The sequence below is a fragment of the Xiphias gladius genome, chromosome 16 (genome assembly GCF_016859285.1).
Source record: "Xiphias gladius isolate SHS-SW01 ecotype Sanya breed wild chromosome 16, ASM1685928v1, whole genome shotgun sequence".
Classification (NCBI taxonomy): Eukaryota; Metazoa; Chordata; class Actinopteri; order Istiophoriformes; family Xiphiidae; genus Xiphias; species Xiphias gladius.
This window is the reverse complement of record NC_053415.1, coordinates 22,401,533-22,422,622: the sequence shown is the minus strand read 5'-3', so window position 1 is coordinate 22,422,622 and position 21,090 is coordinate 22,401,533. Positions and strand designations below refer to the sequence as shown.

Here is a 21,090-nt window from a genome sequence, read left to right as displayed (position 1 = left end):
GCGCCTCTCCCGCCTCGCCCGGTGCTCTGAGAGCACCCCCACCCCCCCGCGCCCACCCCCATCCCCGCATCCTCCAAACTTCACCCTCTCTCTTGGGCTGAAATTTGATTTGGAGGAAAAAAATCTTGAAATGTAGCAGCAGCAGAGTGATGTGACCGCATCAGGAATAATTTTTATTCACGTGCTGCGCCTCTCCCGCCTCGCCCGGTGCTCTGAGAGGCCCCCCCCCCCCCCGCCCACCCCCATCCCTGCATCCTCCAAACTTCACCCTCTCTCCTGGGCTGAAATTTGATTTGGAGGAAAAAAATCTTGAAATGCAGCAGCAGCAGAGTGATGTGACCGCATCAGGAATCATTTTTATTCACGTGCTGTGGCTCTTCCCGCTGAGCCGACCCTGCAAATAGTGACTCACTCAGCGAATGGATGCGCCCACGTTTGAAACGACACGCGTACGCACAGACAGACACACACACACACACCAACAGAATGATTTTCTTCTTTACATCCATATCATCAATTCCACCCACCTCTCAGTGAATTTATTACAGCGAAGATGATAAGGAAGACCAGGCCACACGCACAATGATCACCGTTTTCCAGACTTGTCTCTTGCAATTCCCACAACTTTAATGACTGGCTTTCAGAAATGTAGCGAGGACATTTGTGACTTGGACGGACTGATCATTAGTGAGTCTGGGAGAGGTGCACTTACAATTTATGATAATATCTATACTCATAAGGTAGTTGAACGCACTTCTTATTGTATAAGTCGCTTTGATTCAAAGAAATGTTGTGCTATGAATACTATAACATACATCCTGTATAAAGCTGATGCTAAACAGGCAGAGCAGTAAATAAATTGCAAGTTGTCTCACTTGATAGTTCATGAATTCATTATATGAGAAGAAGAAGAAAATAAAATACAGGCCAGGCGAGTAATTTTGGCAAATAATTTGTGCTGTAATAATCAAAGAGAATTTGTACAATGGCTAACTAACGAAATACTACATACACATTGCGTTACATCACCTAAAAAAACACTTTTTTACTTACTCGTCATTCCCTGCTTTTATTCTGAAGGTGAGGTTCATATTACGCAGGTGTTGCTTCAAAACAGTTTCCACTTAAGTTTTTTTTTTTTTTTTTTAAACTGTGTGCTCAGTTAAGCAATCAGTGTGCATGTATTTCCACATCAGTTACTTTAATATCATTAGTAGTTTGTATAACTGTATTTGCCCCACAGGTCTGTTTGTATAAGTGCAACAACAAAGTGGGTAGTTAGCTTTATTAGCAACCGCAAATATGGCTGAACAAAGAAGAGAGAGCCACTTACTGAAAGTTCAGAAGGAAAAAACAACTAAGTGACGCCAGACAGATTTACAATTGACCTTCCTGACAGTAAAAAGAGAAACGCACACAGATAAGACTGCTCAGCTTAGAAAAACTCAAAAGCCAAAAAAAAAGAAGAAGAAAAAAAAAACAGGCCTGTCTCCTGTTGTTCTGGGTGAGTACATTCAATTACTGGTCCTGACATTGTGTCAGCGGCTGCTGGGTTTGTTGCCTAAAATCGGACGCGCGTGTCACCAAAGTGTCTGTGCGTTCGTTACGCTCCGACTCACAGAGTCCTTCCAAAGTTTGCAAAAAACATTAGCGCTTTTGACATCAACTCTATTTGCCACAGTTCAGCCTCTCTGCATCCTCAGCCTCCGCCCCCCCCCGGCCCCCCTGGCCCCCCCGGCCCCTCCGCCTGTCGCCCTCTCCCCTCGGCACTGCTTATTAATCACCCGGCAAAGTCTGAAGATAAGGCAAGTTGTGGAGAGTGCGGAGTGAAAGACAAAATGAGGGCATGAGAGAGAAATTTTATAGCGGTGGTATGGATGGATGTTCCCTTCTGTTTCTTCCATCCAGACAAAGACCGTAACTTATTTTACACATGTACTGTTTATCCAACTGCTGTAGAGAAGATGAGAGGAAACAGGGGAACAAGCAGGAGCCTAAACACTTTAGCTTTTACCTTTTTCTCCTGTTTTCTGATTTATTTTTTAAGGTTGCAGTCTTTGCACATAGAAAAGTCAGCTGTGGTCTCCCGGTGCTGCTCCTTTCCGCAGTAGCACGATCGTTTTTATCCACACGGGGGAGCTAGAGAGACGCATTGTGCCCGCTTGGTTGTAACACGGTCGGATGTGGACGTGAGTCGATTACTGAGAACTCACTAGACGTGGGCCCAACGGGTCAGGGGACCCCCAAAGCCAGAGCCCACGTTAGATATTGACATTTCTTTTTTGGAAACTCACAGAGCTCAGTTAAAATTAGTAATGTCCTGATCATATTACAGCTGCACGCTGAGACAATAGTATCATTTACTTGAAAAACAGTAACATCAGAGAAGCTATTTAAACCAGAACAGCAGAGTAGCTCTACTTTAAGGGCATATTACCTGCATCTGAGGCTGTCCTTGAGGCGTTGCTATAGTATGATGTATAGCGTGCTGTGGTATTTAGTATGAAGCTTTGGACAGGAGTCAGTCAGCCTCTCTTTACTTGCAATGTGAACTAAAGTTCAACTGCGGTTTTTTTTTTTTTTTTTTTTTTTAACCAATGGCAACAGCAGAGTTCGGGTTCATCTGGTTGGGTCATTTTAATTCTCTTTATTGCGTCTCTTTCAGTTTGTGGGTCTTGCTCCTATGGAGCGATGGGGGACCTTTTGCATGTTTGCAACCAGGGGACCATTGTCTCACACACTCTTATGATACTCTTTTGTAAGACAATGCAAAGGGACTAAACTTCCAAGCAGGCATATCAGGGGCCAAGCGTCTTGGAACTAAAGACACACCATCTTGGGACGATTAGCAGGACGAGGGCATCGCTGAATGGTTTAGGATGCGAAACACTTAAACCCTAAAAGGCAAAAATAAAGATGTATTAGTTATTATTGATTTGATTTTCCAATCACTCATTCTTTATTCACCTTAGAAAGAACCTCTTGAACCAACTTCTACATGTATGAATGACTGTATTTATTATGTACAGACTAGAATGAAATGATATTATGTGCAGAATGACGTGATTATGAAATGATTTGATCAGGAATTACAAGAAAAAAAAAAGTCATGAGTGTAATGCCTTAAATGAAATGAAGGAAATTTGCAGAAATGATATTGTTAAGAAGTAGATACAAATTTCCGAATGAAGTAGCAGCAGTGAGAGCGGCCGATTATTGAATTTGAATTATTGGATCAGATTATCATCAATCGGAACAAAGCTGGAAGATGATCATAACCTGCACACACCTTTCCAAACAAACAGAGAGAACAATGTGCTGCATTTTTGATGGAAAACACAACTAAGTTTGTTGTCGGTTTCTTATCTGTGCCACTGTGGACCGTTTTCGCCCTTACTCAAGTGCATTTTGGGAGAAGAAATGTGAAAATAGGGAGGGAAACTCATCCTGTAACCTCCACTTTTCATCCCTGTTTTATCGAACCACGCTCTTTGTTTCTTGCTGTGCTGAGCTGAGAATGGATGAGATAAGAACAGAGCGCCACCAGTCTTTAGCTCAGTTTGACGCAAATCTCTTTCATTTTAAGCCGACGCCGGCTTGACGTCCCCCCCCCCCCCGCTCACTTGCTTCCATCCACAGGGAACCTTTCCCTTCATACCTCCTCCTACTAATTATTTTTGTCAGAACGTTAATCCTTGGAGGCCTGATGTTATATCACAAGGACAAGAACTGTAATTTTCAAAATTATAATTTCATTATTGAGCGTGATAATTATTATTAAATTGAACAAGCAGATGTGCAATCAGAGGGATGATTGATGGGTTGAAGCTCCTTAACTCAGTTTTTAATTAAAAAAAAAAAAAAAAAAAGATATCTAGATTATAAGTATTTGTAGCATTTTCAATAGATGTTATAATGACACCAAAACTTGTCTAAATGTTGTATAAACCATGTAATAGTTTGAAATTTAAATAAATGAACCGTATTGTACTGTAGAGAATTCATCTACAAGCTTAAAAATGTGTTGATGTCATTGTAAAAGTTAATGATGAGCTGCCTTTCATCAGCTGAACTGCTATGATTCCTTCTGTTTCCAACAGATGAGATTTCTGGGCTGCAGCCAGCAGTTATTTTTCATACTGATTCATTTGCCCCTTATTCGTGATTTAGCAATTATCATTATCTTCTATGAAATATCTGAAAAAAGTTTTAAAAAAAGTTAAAAAAAAAAAAAAAAAAGTTTCCGGAGCGCAAAGTGATCTTTCACAAAGGCCTGATTTGTCCAAACAACAATCAAAAACCCAAAGATATTTAATTATAGTTGTGAATTAACGTTTGAGAAGCTGGAACCAACAAATGTTTGGCGTTTGTGTTTTATAAATTACTTAACTGATTTAAAAACAATCCTAGCACTCTGTCAATCACTAGAAATTTCTAAATCTCTGCAGCTGTGTTGACGGGATACGTGGGGTTAAAGTGAAAAAAGTGAGCCCAGTCTGGTTCGAAACAGGTGTAAAATAAAGTCCCCGTTGCCATTTCCAGCTAATTTTCATTATCATTTGCTCTTTTTTTGTTGTTTTCTGTCTTGCAGGGTTTCGAAGACCCCAAGGACAAGTGAGTAGTGACTGTCCTTCAACCTTATTGTGTCTTCCCTCTCCTCCTGCTCTTTGCTGTATCTTTATACCTGTTTGACATGACTCTGCGCTTGATCCTACTTTCTCCTAAACCATAGACTCAGTGGGCCACTTTGCTAATTAATGTTAAAGGCCGTTATTCTCTCAATCAGCTTCTTACTAAGACCAATCGCGTCCAATACGACCACTCAATTTTCTGCCAAATTTAGGACAGTTTTGTACGTTTCCACACGACAAATGTTTGTCTGTGCTCCGCTCTCTTCGCCGATGTGGCTCGGCTGGGAAAAACCGGATGCTAGTCGGAGCAATATCTGAATAAAAAAATCAGGCAGTTATGCGGGTGTTTGCCAGGTGTTCAAGCTCAATCAAACCAAACCCCCACAGACCTGATGAAGCAGATTCATGTTTGTGAGTTTGTGTTTAACTTTAAAGAAAAAAAAAAATGCCTGAGGATACACCTTCATGAACTTTAACTCTGATTGTTTAATTAGTTGTGAATATTTAGAGAGAAACTCTCTGGAACCAGCTTTTCTGGGGCTTTAAAAACGAAGCTACTTTTGCAAACACTACTTCAAATCTGGGTCAGTTGAGCTCCACTCAGCATCGTTCACTGGTTGGTTTTAACTTGAGATCACTTTGTTGATGCGGTTTCTTTGTCGTTTGTTACCGTGGTATCTCAGACCGTAAGTGTTGACAAAGGAAGTCATTTTTGGGGCTTTTGTGGCTGATGCAACAGCAAATTTGGGTGAAAATGATCCGGCCTCTTTGGAAAGCTTAAAGTCATCTCATGTTACCATAGAAATGCAGATATAAAGTTCTCGATTGCCAGGCAGGTTTTACAGCAGAGTACCTGCTGCTAATCGATATTGGCCTTACTAAGATCCACCTGTCTGGCAGTGTTTGCACTCGCGATAAAGTTCCGTCCGATTTTAAGTCTGTTTTCAGAAAGTGTCTATAGCACTTTGTCTGAATTCAAGCATGATATTCTCGTCCTGCTGAGAGACCAAAATGCTCGTAATGTGGCGCAGTGACGACTGTCTCAGCCAGAATATAAAAAAAGACGGAGGAGGGGACGTCTAACACAAAGGCTGTCAGTTATCAAAGAACTGCAGTCGTTCATGAGGAACTTGTCCTCCTCCTCTTCCCTCCAGAACTGTTCTGTATCTGTGCTGACATCACACTGAGCCAGAGCATCCACACGGGCGGACTCCGGGCTCCGGCACAGATCCTACTTCTTATGTAGACATTTGCCACTATATCAAGACTTAATTTAGGAGCCCCCCCACCCCCCGTAGCTTGTGTGTTAAGGCGTCAACCGTTAACCACAATTTCCCCGGTTTGAGTCCAGCCAGGGACGCCGGTCATTTCACTACTTGCAATGATAAAGGCTTAACATGCCAACAAATACTTTTTAAAAAGTATAAAAGACATAAATCTGTAGTTAATATTGGCAATGTGGCCCCTTTTGTTTTTCATTCCCCATTCTTCTGTTTACTTTGCATCACTAGGGGATTCTCTTAGCTTAGCTTTCCACATCACAATTAGCAAAACGCATTTTCGAGGGGAGGGAAGTAGAACAGTGACAGGCTCAACCGGACGCACACCGAATAATCAAGGCGATCACGGTGGCATCTCCCATCGGCTGATTGGTGCTCGTCAGCGAGGCTGGAGACTTTCAATCAGTTTGACGCTTTGCAGGTTCAGCTGAAATGACTCATCACAGGCCTTTGGGACCGAAGGCAGCGATGGTCTTTTAGGTCAATTGCTCCTTTTCACTTTGCATACAATTACCCAAATGGATGGATGGGTGATGGATGATTTCCATTAAATTTACGGTTGTTCCCACAGCGTCAGGTGTTCGGTTTCTCTCAGAAGACGCCGGCAGTGAAACCTGAAGAGCCTTTTTTTCAGTTTCCTCGAGATGTAAATGTCACCCAGTCTCATCTTGTTTTATTCAGGCATTTCATTTTCAGGAACACACAGGAAAACCTAAACCCAGAGGACGAGGTGGACGAGTTCCTGGGCCGGGCCATCGACGCGCGCAGCATCGACCGTCTGCGCTCCGAACACGTCAAGAAGTTCCTGCTCACCTTCAGAGAGCCTGACCTGGAGAAAAAGGTTAGGGCCTACACACACACACACGACCCATATAGTGACAAACACTGCCCAGATAGCAGAAAATAATTGGCTGTGACGAGCAATCTTCCCTGTGCGCAAGAAGGCGTCTCCTGATTTCTCTTTTCTACCAGCCGCAGTCTGAGCCTCACTTCTTTCCAGCACCAGCAGTCAGAGCTATTAAGTCTTATGAAGCAAATCCAAGTAGAGTATCAAGGGACAGCGACAGTACTGTATGCCAGTATCTGCAGCTTATATGTTAGCTAGTTAGTAAAAAGAAGTTACAGTATAGAAATGACGAAGATAAGGGAAATTTTGGGAAGTTTTTAACCAGTGTCTCTACTAGTTTGTCCTCCAGCGAACATCCTTGTTTTGTTTTTGTTTTTTTTCCATCTATAAAGATGTCGACATCAGTACGCACAAAAAATTCCTCATCAAAAGTCTTCGTTTGTGCATCTATGTCACAAAACAAAGTTCAGCTGATGTATTTTTATTGGATCCTCTTAAACTCTCAAATAACAATATCGGCCTCAAAAACCCAGCATCATTCAGGCTTTAGTCCTTGAGACCAAGTCAAGTCTGAAGTCCTCGTGAGCATTTTTGTGAGTCAGGATACAAGTCTTTCAGGTCCAAATGCTGATATATATAAAATGACACTATTGAGACCAAGCCCTTTAAATGCAGGTGCATAATAATCACATATTCAAGCCCTTGTTTTGTTTTATTTACTTTTTTTTTTTATTGTTCTGGTGTTTTACCAGCTTAAAACTTTTTTCAAGTCTCCAGTATTTGACATTATTAGGGCCAATGTTTCCAGATTTTGCGGATAAAGATGAAACATTTTGAGATAAAAGTTGTTATTTTAATGTGTAAATCCATCCAAGAATACAGTGCAAAAATTTACAAAAAGAGTCAAGTTTTATAACAGTCAAGTCCTCGTCAAGAGTAAAGTGTAGAGTCGCAAGAGTCAAGAGTTCATCACTGCTACATGTATATGATGTGTGAAAGTAGTGATTCCTAAAACACAAGATTTGTCCCTGAAGTGACTTTTGCACCTTTTGTCGCTTACTGATTTTTTTTTTTGCCTCTTTTTTTGTTAGCTTTCAGAGGGACAGTATGTAAGAAAAGTCTGTTATCAAATGTTGCAGTGCTGTTTCATTCCCCTCTTCTCATTCCATCCTGCAGTACTCCAAACAGGTGGACTCAAGGTTCGGGGCCTACGTGGCCTGCGCCTCCCTCGTTTTTCTCTTCATCTGCTTCATCCAGATCATCACTGTGCCACCGTGAGTCGACACTCTGAAACACTGCAGAGCAGAATTTGGGAAATTTTGAATCCCTCATCCCTTCGCTTAAATGTGTCTGCATTACCAATTCAAATTGTTGTGATTAAAAAGTGGGATGAAAGTCATTTGTCCCCTCACAGACACTTCTGTCATTACTGTCATTTTACCAACAGCAGGCCTAACAGATGCCAAAATCAGCCATGTGTCCCCTTCATGCTAACACCAGCATCCACCACTCTAAGTAATGTGCACTATCGCAAGAGTCATAAAACAAGAACTTGTAACAACTCCGATCGAATATAGAATGATAAGTGGCAGCATCTGGGCGTTTGTATAGTGGATTGTTCAGATTTATGTGCAACACGATACAGAAAATGTTTTGAATTACAGAGACAGTTTTTCATTTACGTACAAAGCGAGTGTAACAGACAAAACTGTTCACATCGAAAAATCACTGCACAGGAGAGGAGTAGGCTTTCTGCGGTACAATCAGCCCACTATTACTCAAATATCATGTATGGAAGTGTTCACGTCGGTCAACCAGGGACATGCGAATAAAGACTTACTGATTCCTGATGAATTAAAGTATAATTCTGGTTCATTCCAACTTCAGTTTTTTTTTATTTTCACTGTTTTTGCCATCGTTTCATATGTTGTAATAAGGTATTACTGACTGTAGGGATTGCCGACATCTGGCAACACGGCTCCATCACTACAAAGAAGTCCCAGCGGGGTAGTAGTTTGATCATAGGCTCCAATTTTATTTATTTTTTTCCCAAGCGGTGCCAAAAACAACAATCTATGGTAAATCCTACAAACGCTGCTCTGCTCTAGGGCAAGTTCAGTCACACAGTCAGTTTGTAAGATGATTACAAGCTTTACACTAAAAAGATAAAAAACAAAAAAAACTATAAGGATTTATAGGTATAGCTCACAGGTAAAACTCACTTGCCCTTTCTCTTTAGTAACGTCAGCTCTTTAAAAGTCCCTTTAAAAATGTCCAAACGTTCAGTGTATGCTTTTAATCTTGGAGCTGCACAAATCCTACACGTCGCTTTAGTCCTCACAGCATCTGTTGCAAGTTCTTCCATCTTTGGCCTTACAAGCAGACTTATGAAAGCCAAAACTGAAGGGGTCGTTTTCGTAACTCAGAAGCTGACTACATGACTGATGAAAGAGAATACCGAATCAAAATCAGTGCAACTGCATACAAGCAGCAGCCAGAATCAAAAAAGCTCTGGCAGATTTTCTCTCTAGGTGATCCCTCCTCTTTTTTTGTAATCTCTTCTGTACTCAGACTTTTCTCCCTGCCCATCTCTCACTATTGATCTTCTTTAGCCTGCCTCTTTGTTAACCTTTCTCCTCAGCACTTTGATTTCACCACTCCCCTCCATTCTTTTATTCCTGTCTTTACCTCTCCGTCCTCCTCAGATTCCTTCCTACACTGTCTCCTCACTGCCTCCTCTCTCTCACTGTTTAATCTTCTTTCCTTAATCTTTTTCGCTGTCTTCACACTTGCTCTTCTCTGTACACCTTTCCTGCTTAAATCCCTTCCTATCACACCCCCACAAATTTAACATTTACCTCCGTATTATTTACACTGACACAAGGTCATCCTCACCTCAGCCGTGACACAGACAGAATCTCAGAGAAACAAACAGTGAACCATAAACTACAGCCAGGAATAAACATGTATATAATTACATCCTATCTCTTTGTTGCCTGCAGCTCCAGTCTGATGATCGGCTTCTTTATCACCTGTCTCATTATCCTGACGGCTGTCATGTTCGTCTCAGCTGTCTACTGCTGTTTTGGGGTGAGTTGTCTCTGCTTGTGATCAGTGACAAATCCAAATAAACTTGCCACCTTGTGCAAATCTAAGATATTCATCTTTTCTTGCGTGATAAGTGATACCAGTGATTATAGGATTTTTTTTTTTTTTTTGCAAGGATGCAGTTTCATAGATTATTTATCTCAAATGTCATCACGTACAGGGAAGGACTGACAGCTTTTCTGTTCCTTGCTGGTTCTCATTCCTTTAGAGAGAACTTCAGTATCAGACATCATAGACACAAATCTGTTAAATCTTTTAACAGGCTGCGGGTTTGATGATGTGCTTGCTATTGATTCCAGATAGTGTCAGTGTTCTCAACATATTCTGCTCTTCACGTCATAGAAAGTTCTTTTTAGGTGAGAGTTTTTAAAACTAAATTCCTTAAAGCAAAGTGCAGATGTCTCCATTCGACTCCATCTTGCCAAGCTACAACTTTGAAAATATTATATAGACATTATTTGTGATTTAACAAGACTGGGTGAAAACCTAGTAAGTGGCTTGACCGCCCTTTATCTGTTTGCTTTTCTCCTACTCTCTGTGCTCACATATACAGTAATTTGATACAGCCGAATTCCCAATAAAGCTTCTCTCATTTATATGTTTTTCTGTTTCTGTTGACAGACAACGGAACAAGTTTGAAATAGTGACTGAAATTTGGCCGATTAAGACTACATGTTAACCAGCAGTCACTTCCAAGCCATTTCCAAGCTGCCGCTCTGCACTGCTAAAACCCTTTATAAACGCAAAGTCGTCTGACAAAATCATCATATACATAAGTTAAAGACAACAGCTGGGCTGGGCTGTTTAGGCTATATTTACTTCTTTAATGATCACACAGAGAGAGAGTTAGAAGGTCATTCACGTTTGCGTCAGCTGCCATGCGATCAATTGAATGAGACGCATGGATGAGGTGTTCCTGTGAGCAAAACCTCGCGCTCGAGGTGCTTTTTTGTGAAGAAAAAGTCGCTGAAGGGGTCTGAAAAGTCGGTAAATCTCGAGACAAAGGCGCCAAGTTGGCAACTACTGTTGCGGTCCAGCCAAAAAGAACATAGCTAATTTTGGAGGTGGGATATGTTTTTGTCTATGGTATCATCTGAGATGATCGGTCCAGTGTAGGCCTATATTGAGATAAAGTTTCTGGTATTTGGGGTAACAGTTCATTAAGGAGCTATTCAGCTCACACCAGTTAATGATTCCCACTTACTTCAATCAAAGGTTGTATGACTGACAAATTTAAGACTGTTGCTCTAAATCTGAATGATCATACTACCAGACTGCAAACTGCACTCACAGTGTTTATTTATTACACACATCAAAATGGGGACATCACATCCCTTTGGTGCTTTATTGTGTTTGTAGATTGTAGGAAAGACAACATGATGTGTGTGATGTCCATGATGTAGAGTTTGCAATTGTAATTAAATGTAAATGTAATTAATTTTGTTTTGTTTCACAACTTCAACTGTATATTTGGTGCCTTATTAGCTAATGTGGGGGATTTAAAATCAGTCAGCAAGTCAATCACTAAATAAACTGAAACTCTGTTGATGATCAATGTTTTTGTGCTGTCTCTAACATAATTATTTTGTAGTAATATGACACCAAAGAGCAGAGCTCTCCTCACAAACTTCAGGAGGCTTTTTTCCATCCACTTCCTGCTCTCACTGCCTGCTGATTGGTCTTGAGGGACAGAGAAGATTTCAAAAGATAAAAGCAGATTTGCTATTGATGGTTTTCACTGATGAGTCATGGTTCTGTTTTGGTAAAAAACATAATTTTGGTGTCAGTCCTCTCATCGGATACTAGATGAATCAAAAATGGTTTAATTCCACGTACCAGTACACTGTATGTTACCTTGAGGGAACAATGTCACATCTTACATTGGCATGGATGTCATTGCCAACTTTCCTAAAGTATTTATTCAGTGATTTATTTATTTAGGGGCCGTAGACAAAATGATCTGGGCTACAATTGGTCAAACTATTTGCTGACTTCTCTTATCTTCTCCTTTTTACCCATCACGCTCTTCCTTACCCAGCTGTTCCCAGTCCCTCTGCAGACGCTTTCAAAGAGGATAGTCCAGTCCAGACTGAACAGCACCCTGGTGGGGGTCTTCACCACCATCATTGTCTTTCTCTCTGCTTTCATCAATATTGTAAGTTTTTATAGAAATTTATACTTTCCTTGTAATGAAATAATTTTTTCTAAGTATTTCTCAGGTTATATTCAGTAAAGGAGGCCTGCTGTCCCGTCACATGTCCTGACTGACTTTTGAAACTGTTCAGTTCACCTGCAGCAGCCGCGACCTGCGGAGCTGCATCAGAGCAGAGCTCAACATCAGCCTGGACGTCGTTAATGCCTGCCATGCCCGCCTCCTCAACTACAGCCTGGACACACAACACAGCCCCTGTGGAGACAACACCCTCATCTGCAGCTTTCCTGAGGTACAGGTGTGCCTTGTTCTCTGTGTGTGTCTTCTTTATTCGCATTGTGTGATTTCTGATTCAAAATAACCTCTACTGTTTGCTGTGTAGTTTATTCTATGGTTTGTTTCAACAACATATTTAGAGCTGTTACAAATTTTTTTAGGCAAGCGTGTTCACCAAAGAAGACTTTAGTGCAAGTCTGGCACAGAAGCATAAACAAAACAAGAACTTTAAAAAAACATTACTTTATCCAATCGTAGATGTAACTTTCTGCTGTGTCCAAACAAAAATGTTCAATCTGTTATTACATATTTAAAGATTTCAATTTGATTCTTCTGACAAGTGACGTAATTTTGAACAGAAGAAGTAGGTGCTAAAAGAAGGTAACTGCAGGTACTGATGTTAACATTTAGTTTGCACAGTAATGTTTAAATTAACTGTTAATTGGTCAAAGTTGTGGGTTTTATCGAGTGTTTTAATACCTCTGGATGTGAATGATTCAGTCAGTACTGACTATTACACAGTAAAAACCTTCTTACCCGGACTACAAAACGAATGAACCTTTCCTAACATCCTCTCTCTCCATTTTCCTCCCTCAGTACTTCTCGTCCTGCGTGTTGCTGAGCCTGCTGGCCTGCTCAGTCTTCTTGCAGGTCAGCAGCATTGGTAAACTCTTCCTCATGCTCTTCATTGAGCTGCTCTACCTTCTTATCATGGAGGTGCCCAAAGTGAGCCTCTTCGACAACCAGGACCTGCTGGTCATGGCCAATGCCATCAACGCTGTGTGAGTCACTTCATTACTGCTGTATGTGTGTGTGTGTGTGTGTGTGTGTTGTTACGCCTGTAATGTTTAAATCTTTGACCGTGTGCAGATGCTCTAACAGCTGATTGGCTCTTCTCTGTTCTTCCCATCCCAGTGAGCACATGAATGGAACAAGGTGAGTCTGATGGCTACGTCTGTTATTGCAGAGACCCAAAGGGTCGTCTCCATAATCTGATTAAGCTAACAGCATCGTTATCACCATGCTGGCACACACGTAACTATAAAGACCTGCTGGCAACAGATGCTAACGCTAATGAGCCTCCTTTACATCCTTATAGCATAACTTTACGTAACACCTTTATGTTAGGTGCAAAATGTTGATTTAGATCAGTACTCAGCATAAAACATGTGAAAACCTAAATGTGTGTTTGTGTGTGCTGACCTCCAGCTGTGTGGTGGACTCCAAGGTTCCTCTGAAGATCATGACCCCGGTGGTCATCACCGTCTTCGTTCTTGCCCTCTACCTTCACGCCCAGCAGGTGGAGTCCACGGCCAGACTGGACTTCCTCTGGAAGCTGCAGGTAGGTGTCTGTGTTGTGGGGACTCATCTGCATTTTTGGAAAAAAAAAAAAAAAAGCAGGTCTCCACACTGTGAATCTTAGAAATTTAGGGTTAAGTCTTGGTTTTAGGTTGAGGTGAGGGTTCAGGTTGGGCAGCTAGTGGTTATTGTTAATGTTTGGGTCATTCTCCAGAGAATTAATGTAGGTCAGTAAAATATCCCCTTGGATGACGGAAACAAATTGTGTGTGTGTCCCGGTGGTGTTGGTTTAAAGAGCCAAGACTCTTTTAGGGCACAATACAAGATGCTGCCATCGAGAAAACCAATGTCCTGCCCCTTTTCTTGGCCAGTTCATTACATAGTGTATTTTTTTTTTGTTATTATCCATCAGTTTTTTTGAAAAACCGAAACGCTTTCCTGTGGTTTTCCGCCCATATTCTAAGATAAATCAGTATTTATTACTATACTGGAGAGTAAAAGTTAAATATCTCATAATATTAATGAGGAGGAAACAAAATTCTTATTATTATTATTATTGCTATGTTAAGTATCCAATACTCATCTGGTCCTTCGTGAAGATGGCTGCTGTAACAATCATCACTTCACCAATAAATCACTAAATAGCGTGACACACAAGAAGTGTATGTAGCTTTCTTGTGAAGAAAGGCAGAATGCTTGGTACATACTGGACATATAGATTGAAAGCAAAGAAGGGATTTTGACACATTTTTTTTTTGTTCCAACACTCGGAGCCACCTTTCAGTCCTACAGGGGGTGAGCGTTTGATACTCAAATGAGTAGTGAAGCATTAACTTCATAATAAAACGTCTTAAGGGATGCTCAAGGGTTCTTTGACATCTCAAAGAGGTACTGAAGCAGGCTGTGCTGCCTGTGGTTGGTAATCCAGTCAAGGGGATAAACAAGTTATTTATCTGAAAAACCTTTGAGCCGCTGGAGGAGTCTTTATTTTCCAGCTCACTGCTGTCACTGATGGTTAGTATAAAACAAGACTAAAGTGTCTCCAGCCATGCTAGCAGCTCTGGGAGGCTTTAAAGCCCGCGGCAAAGAAAAGACGGATTATACTTTCAAATTAAAATAGTAATAATAATAATAATTAGTAAAAGTATTGAAAACTGGCAAGAGGGTGGTAAACATCAACAGTAATAACAGTATCTGCAGCAGTAACTGTGCAACTATTACTGACAGTGCATCCCATTATTATATTCTGTTAATTTACATGTCTTGACCAAATTTTGTCCTAATCCAGGTGCCAAGAAACTTCACTCCATACCCAAAAGTAGCAGTTTTTTTTTACTCCATGTGACTCATTCTTCATTTACTCTTTAATCCCTGTCTTGAACGCTTCACTAGGCCACAGAGGAGAAGGAGGAGATGGAGGAGCTCCAGGCCTACAACCGCCGTCTGCTCCACAACATCCTACCCAAAGATGTGGCCGCCCACTTCCTGCAGCGTGAGCGGCGTAATGATGAGCTCTACTACCAGTCGTGTGAGTGCGTCGCAGTCATGTTTGCCTCCATCAGCAACTTCTCAGAGTTCTACGTGGAGCTGGAGGCCAACAGCGAGGGAGTGGAGTGTCTGCGGCTGCTGAATGAGATCATCGCTGACTTTGATGAGGTGGGATGTGAACAAAAGTCAGCTGGTTGTTGTGTCCGTGTGTGAGTGAGGAGGTAAATCTGTGGCTTCCACTGAGGGACCTACTGTTGGCAGTGGTGCTTTAGGAGGCTGTTGTTTCCCAGTAAAATCCGGAGTAGGTTGGTTTCTGTCTGATTTTACTCGTTCAATGCTTGTAAAAAGAGAGACTTTAAGATAGTTGCAATATTCCCACAGTATACAGAGTTTGTAATGCTGTAGAAGGCATATTTAACCATAGAAGTTAAAGAAGTTAGTTAGATTTGGTCTTCACCAACTCCTGGCAGAAATTTCTTGCTGTTTAGCCACTAGATGCTTCACTGTGTTAACCAGCTAGTCTCCATCCTTTTACATTAGACAGAGTGATATAAATCAATATCAATATCAAAAATATTGATAAAATGGGGGTTTCAGAACTAAAACTCCAGGACCATTCAGATGTTTTGTAAATTGCTTTTTGCCACTGAAATAGAGAAGAAAAAAGTAAAAATCAATAGATTTGTTAGACCGGGAGCTCAGAGAATAAAGTTATTTTATCAACTTAGAATTGGATGCAATGGACCTGAACTTAAACCCTGCTAAATATATAACTTTTTTACTCCCCTGCCACAATCAGATCATTAGTGAGGATCAGTTCCGTCAACTGGAGAAGATCAAGACCATCGGCTCCACCTACATGGCGGCCTCAGGCCTAAACGACTCCACATACGACAAGGCCGGGCGTTCACACATCCGCGCGCTGGCGGACTACGCCATGAGGATGATGGACCAGATGAAATACATCAATGAACACTCCTTTAACAACTTCAAAATGAAAATAGGTGAGCTGCAGAAAAGAAATAAGGCTGTTGCTATTATTCGGGGATCTTGTACGTCTAAGAGGGAGGCAGAGATTGTTATTGACTGAAACTCAAACAGACTGAACCTTCAGAAGAATATTACTCAGTTGTGAAGTTGGATCTGAAGAATTAATTTCCAAACTGATATACAGTTTATCTCTCTTGGGAGAGAAAGCCTAATCCAAACATTCTTTCAAAAATATAAAAGAACCTGAAACAACAAATGTTATTTCTCCAACCAAGTTTTGTAAAACAAGAGGGATAACATTTTTATATTCTATGATATCAGTATTTTTTTTTTCACATTTCTATCTTCACATAACTTTTTAATTTTTTTTCCTAAGTCCAGCTATTTTGGTGGTAGTTGAGTACTTTGTGGTGTCTTATACTCGTTTCCGTTCTTAGGTCTTAACATGGGCCCTGTGGTTGCTGGAGTGATTGGGGCCAGGAAGCCCCAGTATGACATCTGGGGTAACACAGTGAATGTGGCAAGTCGCATGGACAGTACAGGTGTACCAGAGAGGATCCAGGTGACATAAAATTGACACTGCACTGCCAAAATATCAATCTTAACATTTCATTTGACTTAGTAAAAAGCTCAAAATAACAAAATTATATAATTTTAAGATATTTTGATAGATATTTTACTTTTGTGTTAAATATGTGCATTGTTTTTTTTTTTTTGTCAAGACTTGTGGTCAGTTGAAGACGTAAAGCAGAATTGTAATTTCACATCTATCAAATACACAAGTTTTGAACAGTAATCCCAGAGCCACATCCGCCTGGTGACAACAAACAAGTCCAGTCAAATTCATACTAAAAAAACTGTCACTAAAAATCTACTTTCATTGCAAATAAAAATATCAATTTGTGTTAGCCTCCCTTGTCTGGAAATTGTCAAAACACATTGAAAACAAGTGGAACAATTGTAGTTTAACTGACAGAATATTCACTTAGTTTTAGGGAAAAAAATAAAAAAGACAGCATTTGTCGTGCTCAGGATGGCTGTTAGTTTCATTTTACCATCTTGGAGTTGGCCGCAATCTATTTTAGTCGACAAATAGGAATTCATCTAATGTGCATAAGCTCTGCAAAACTGTACTTCACACATCGCTGCTGGCTTGATTTAGAATAAGTCTATTCAAGTTAATGATATATGTTAATTATAAATGGCCATATTGGTTTCGCTCAATCAGATGTGAAATCATTAAAGTTTAATAACTCAAATCTACTTTGAACACAGATGGAAACCTTTAATTTGATCTCATTCGTCTCTACTGCACCTTCTGCAAAACCATTGAAGTAAGAGCAAATATGAACCACTGCTTTCTAATGAACATGAAGAAGTGACAAGGCAGCGGCACGATGACACCATCAACACTTAAATGGGATTTTTCCAATCAGTTTTGTGTAGACCGCAAAATTTAGAATATATATGCTTTATGTAAGATTTTATTAGTATCACAGAGAAAATCCCATGAAAACAGATAATTTAGGGTGTCTCATCTCTGCCTAAATTCTGTAATTCTGGCAGTTATGTCATACAACACCATATTTTTTAGCTTTTTCTGACCCAGAATCAAATGGGGGAGGGGGGTATCAAAAGCAGAGCTTACCCTCTGTAGGCTAAAACAAAAAAAAGGACAAAGTCCCCAGAAAGAGACAAGAAAAAAAAAGGAAACTGTCACTTTACATTCTGATGAATTGACGAAAATATAAGTCAGACTTAGCCGATTGTGTGGTGGTTGAAAACAACACCGTGCATTTACATAATCGAGGTTACCCATCGAGGTTAACGTTACTCTTAACAGCCTTTCAAGGACAATGTTTTAAAGTGCATTTATGACCCGGTTCAGAATGAAATTGAGTCATTTAAATGCAGATGAAGCCATGATTGTATGTAACCTCAGAAATCTAACTTTTCATATGAATTTAGCCCGGCTTTAACCCAGACATCTAGACATCTTTTGACCCATTAATCACCTTATCAATGCTGACTGGGAGTCATTAGGTGCTAAACAAAGACAGATTGATAAATAAATAGAAAACTGTAATTACGAACCAAAATAAACCCGTCCGCTCACTGTTCCTTTCTTCCTCTGCCCTCAGGTGACAGCAGACCTGTACCAGGTACTGAGCTCCTATAACTACACACTGGAGTACAGAGGCGTGGTCACAGTCAAGGGCAAAGGAGAGATGATGACCTACTTCCTCACCAGTGGGCCCCCCAGCAGTTAACCTACACTAAATGACAAACACATGGGGGGTTAAGCGCCTTAACTCCGCCTCTGTCATAACAAGCAGCCTCATGGACCTCTGATAGCTTACAGTGGACTGAGACCAACCGAGGGGTCTCCTCTCACAGCGCAGAACACACCTTGAACCTACTGAGGACACGACGAGGAAGGATGAGAAAAATTCATCCCGAAGCTCAGCTTGCGGAGGAGGCGGCGTGGAAGAGGCCTAGCTAGCCTGACTCTGACGTTGAGACCAAAGATGTCCAATCAGAGCGGAAAGAGAGATTTCGCCAGCTTTGTGAGGTCCTCAAGGAAAAATGTTCTCCGAGAAATTTAATTTGCTTCGATGTGCCAGATTTTCTGAGGGGTTTGGACAAACCTCCGGGAAGACAAGAACTACGTAACTTCCTCTTTTTCTCTGCCTTTCTCCTGCTGAAGTGTATATGTACATGTAAAACACAGACCGTTTTATGTGTATGTATATGATTTTATGTACTGTATGTAAAACACATTTTGTCCATGTTGTTGTGATACAGGAGCAAAATTCTCAAGTGTGGACACTTAGCCAGCACCACAGCACTACCTTTTCCTTGTATCAATATCTGATCATGTCAGCAATTAACAGATTAATGGAGGAGTTGCACTACGTTGTGTCTTATCGGTGAAGTCGGGAGATCCCTCAGACACTTTGCACTGGTTTTTTTTGTAGGAACAGATAGAAGACACTCACCAGTGTTTGCAGAAAGCTTCCCGTCAGACGTATAAAATCACACTACAGTATCAACAGCATATACACACACCTTAAACACTAAGAGGATGTCACAATGAAGAGCTTTTTCTAATCTTCAACATTTTGTATTTTGACTTCAGAACACCAAACCCTATCAGATATTTTAAGATTCTATATTTTGTACATTAATATATTAGAGAGCTATCTATAAACACCGATGTGTATTCAGATGTACGTACTCTATCACTCTCATGTTGGGATTTCAGATATTCTCACTAGTGTTGCCTGGTTTTAAAGTGGAGCCACAGCTGATGTACCGTTAACTTCAGTAGATCGACGCACCTGAATGCCCGTTTCTCTCTCGCTCTTTTCACCGAATTGAGCATTTTCAATCTGCAGGATGCAACCGTCCCCAACGATATCCCCTTCACTAGTGTGTTTTATTCTCACGGTGAGAAGGAAGCGTCAAACCAAACGAGTGCGCGCCTTGAATGACAGACTGGAGGACGGGAATGCATCAGTGTCGGTACTCGAAAGCCATTTTGCACTCCAGTGCATTTAACCGTCCACCCTCTCCTGCACCCTTTCACACCCCCCCCTCGCTTGCCGAATCAGATGGTATGACCCAATGAATGTCCAATGATATCCGATGAGGCCTTGAATATGAACTCTATACTAATGACGATGATGATGCTCATCCTGTAGACAGGGAAAGACGAGCCAATCTGGAAATGTGCCCTTTTGTTCTTTTCCCCTAATCAGAGCAGTTTTTCTTCAGTATTACATGTCATCAGACTAACCGTCTTCAACCTGGCCATTTCATAGATTTGAGTGACTTTTAGCGATGTTATTACCAAACACTACAGCTGGTTCTGTTTGTTTTGGCTGAAACACAGAGTACAGCAATCAGTACATGTCCGGACAGAGTGTCAAGTTTTTATATAGAGGAACATGAGCAAATTTGAGATGGAAGCTTAAAGGATAAGGCTAGCATTATTACATATTTTTTCTTATTGTCAACGAGTCTCATGAAAACACCCAAATCCAGAAAGTGTCACTTTCTGACTTCTTTACTCTGTCTACACACACTGCACCCTCAGCCCCTGCCTATTTGTTCCTTGTGAAGACGTAAATCTTTCCAACACTGTAGTTATGAGGAAACATTACCCAAACAGGAGTAAATAGATCATTAATTGGGACTATTTGTGTATTTAATGCACACTTGGTGTCCAAGCTAGAGAGTATTTACTACACCAGGACATTGTATGTGGGATTGACTTAAAATAAAATACAGAATATGGATTCTTGAGTGTGCCACCAGAATAACTGTCGGCTTTTAAATAGTCTATTGATAAATTGATCAATTTTAAGAAGGTGTTAGAAATTAAGTAATAAAATTGGCATTGAAATGATGCTTAAAAAACTCAATAAAAACGATAAAAAATATAAATATGACGAATAAAGATAAATATGAAAAAGGTCATTAAAAGCCACAGAGCAGTAGTTGCACTTTAATTGGCCATTTGGCCAATCAGAACTCCTGCTGCTGCTCATCAGGTTGGACTTCAATTAGATTTTAGGTGCCACAGGAGTGTATTGTGAGATGGAATACGCTAGGCAGACACATCAATAAATTGAATTACGAAAAGTAAAGTTTTAGAGCATTTTAACAATAATCCACAACTCCATTCCAATTGATGATTTAAAGTCAGAATTATGAAATATCATCAGTTAAATAGATTATAAATGAGCACATTTAAACTTTTTTTATTTTGAGTTTTAGAATGTAAAACTTCAATGCAAATAAAACAAGTTACAATAGCTTTATAAAATTGATCAATTGATTTTAATTTCAAAAAAGTCAAAAATTAATAATTCCAGAAGAACACTCCAGGCTCGATAAGTTTCCACGTTTGTGGTAATGGTGGGAACATGCGCAACAGAGTGGCTCACTGGTGTTTTCTTAATAGTGTTTGGGCAACAATGGAGTTCCATGGCCCAGAGGAATACAATATATCAG

General features: G+C 40.5%; 1 protein-coding gene across 2 annotated transcripts in view; it reads left to right on the top strand.

Moving 5' to 3' along the window:
• adcy5 (adenylate cyclase 5) overlaps positions 1–20,829 on the top strand; it is an 80,932-nt gene extending 60,103 nt beyond the window's left edge. The window contains exons 9-21 of one of the 2 annotated variants that reach the window (XM_040148638.1): positions 4,592–4,614; positions 6,608–6,752; positions 7,935–8,032; positions 9,761–9,848; positions 11,905–12,021; positions 12,152–12,310; positions 12,892–13,076; positions 13,210–13,230; positions 13,504–13,636; positions 14,986–15,249; positions 15,881–16,085; positions 16,509–16,633; positions 18,213–20,829. In XM_040148638.1, coding sequence (XP_040004572.1) covers positions 4,592–4,614; positions 6,608–6,752; positions 7,935–8,032; positions 9,761–9,848; positions 11,905–12,021; positions 12,152–12,310; positions 12,892–13,076; positions 13,210–13,230; positions 13,504–13,636; positions 14,986–15,249; positions 15,881–16,085; positions 16,509–16,633; positions 18,213–18,341 — 1,692 coding nt within the window. In that variant the 3' untranslated portion in view covers positions 18,342–20,829. Of the gene's footprint in view, positions 1–4,591; positions 4,615–6,592; positions 6,753–7,934; positions 8,033–9,760; positions 9,849–11,904; positions 12,022–12,151; positions 12,311–12,891; positions 13,077–13,209; positions 13,231–13,503; positions 13,637–14,985; positions 15,250–15,880; positions 16,086–16,508; positions 16,634–18,212 lie in introns of both variants that reach the window. The other variant, XM_040148637.1, reaches the window with a different exon arrangement.
• Positions 20,830–21,090: the final 261 nt, after the last annotated feature.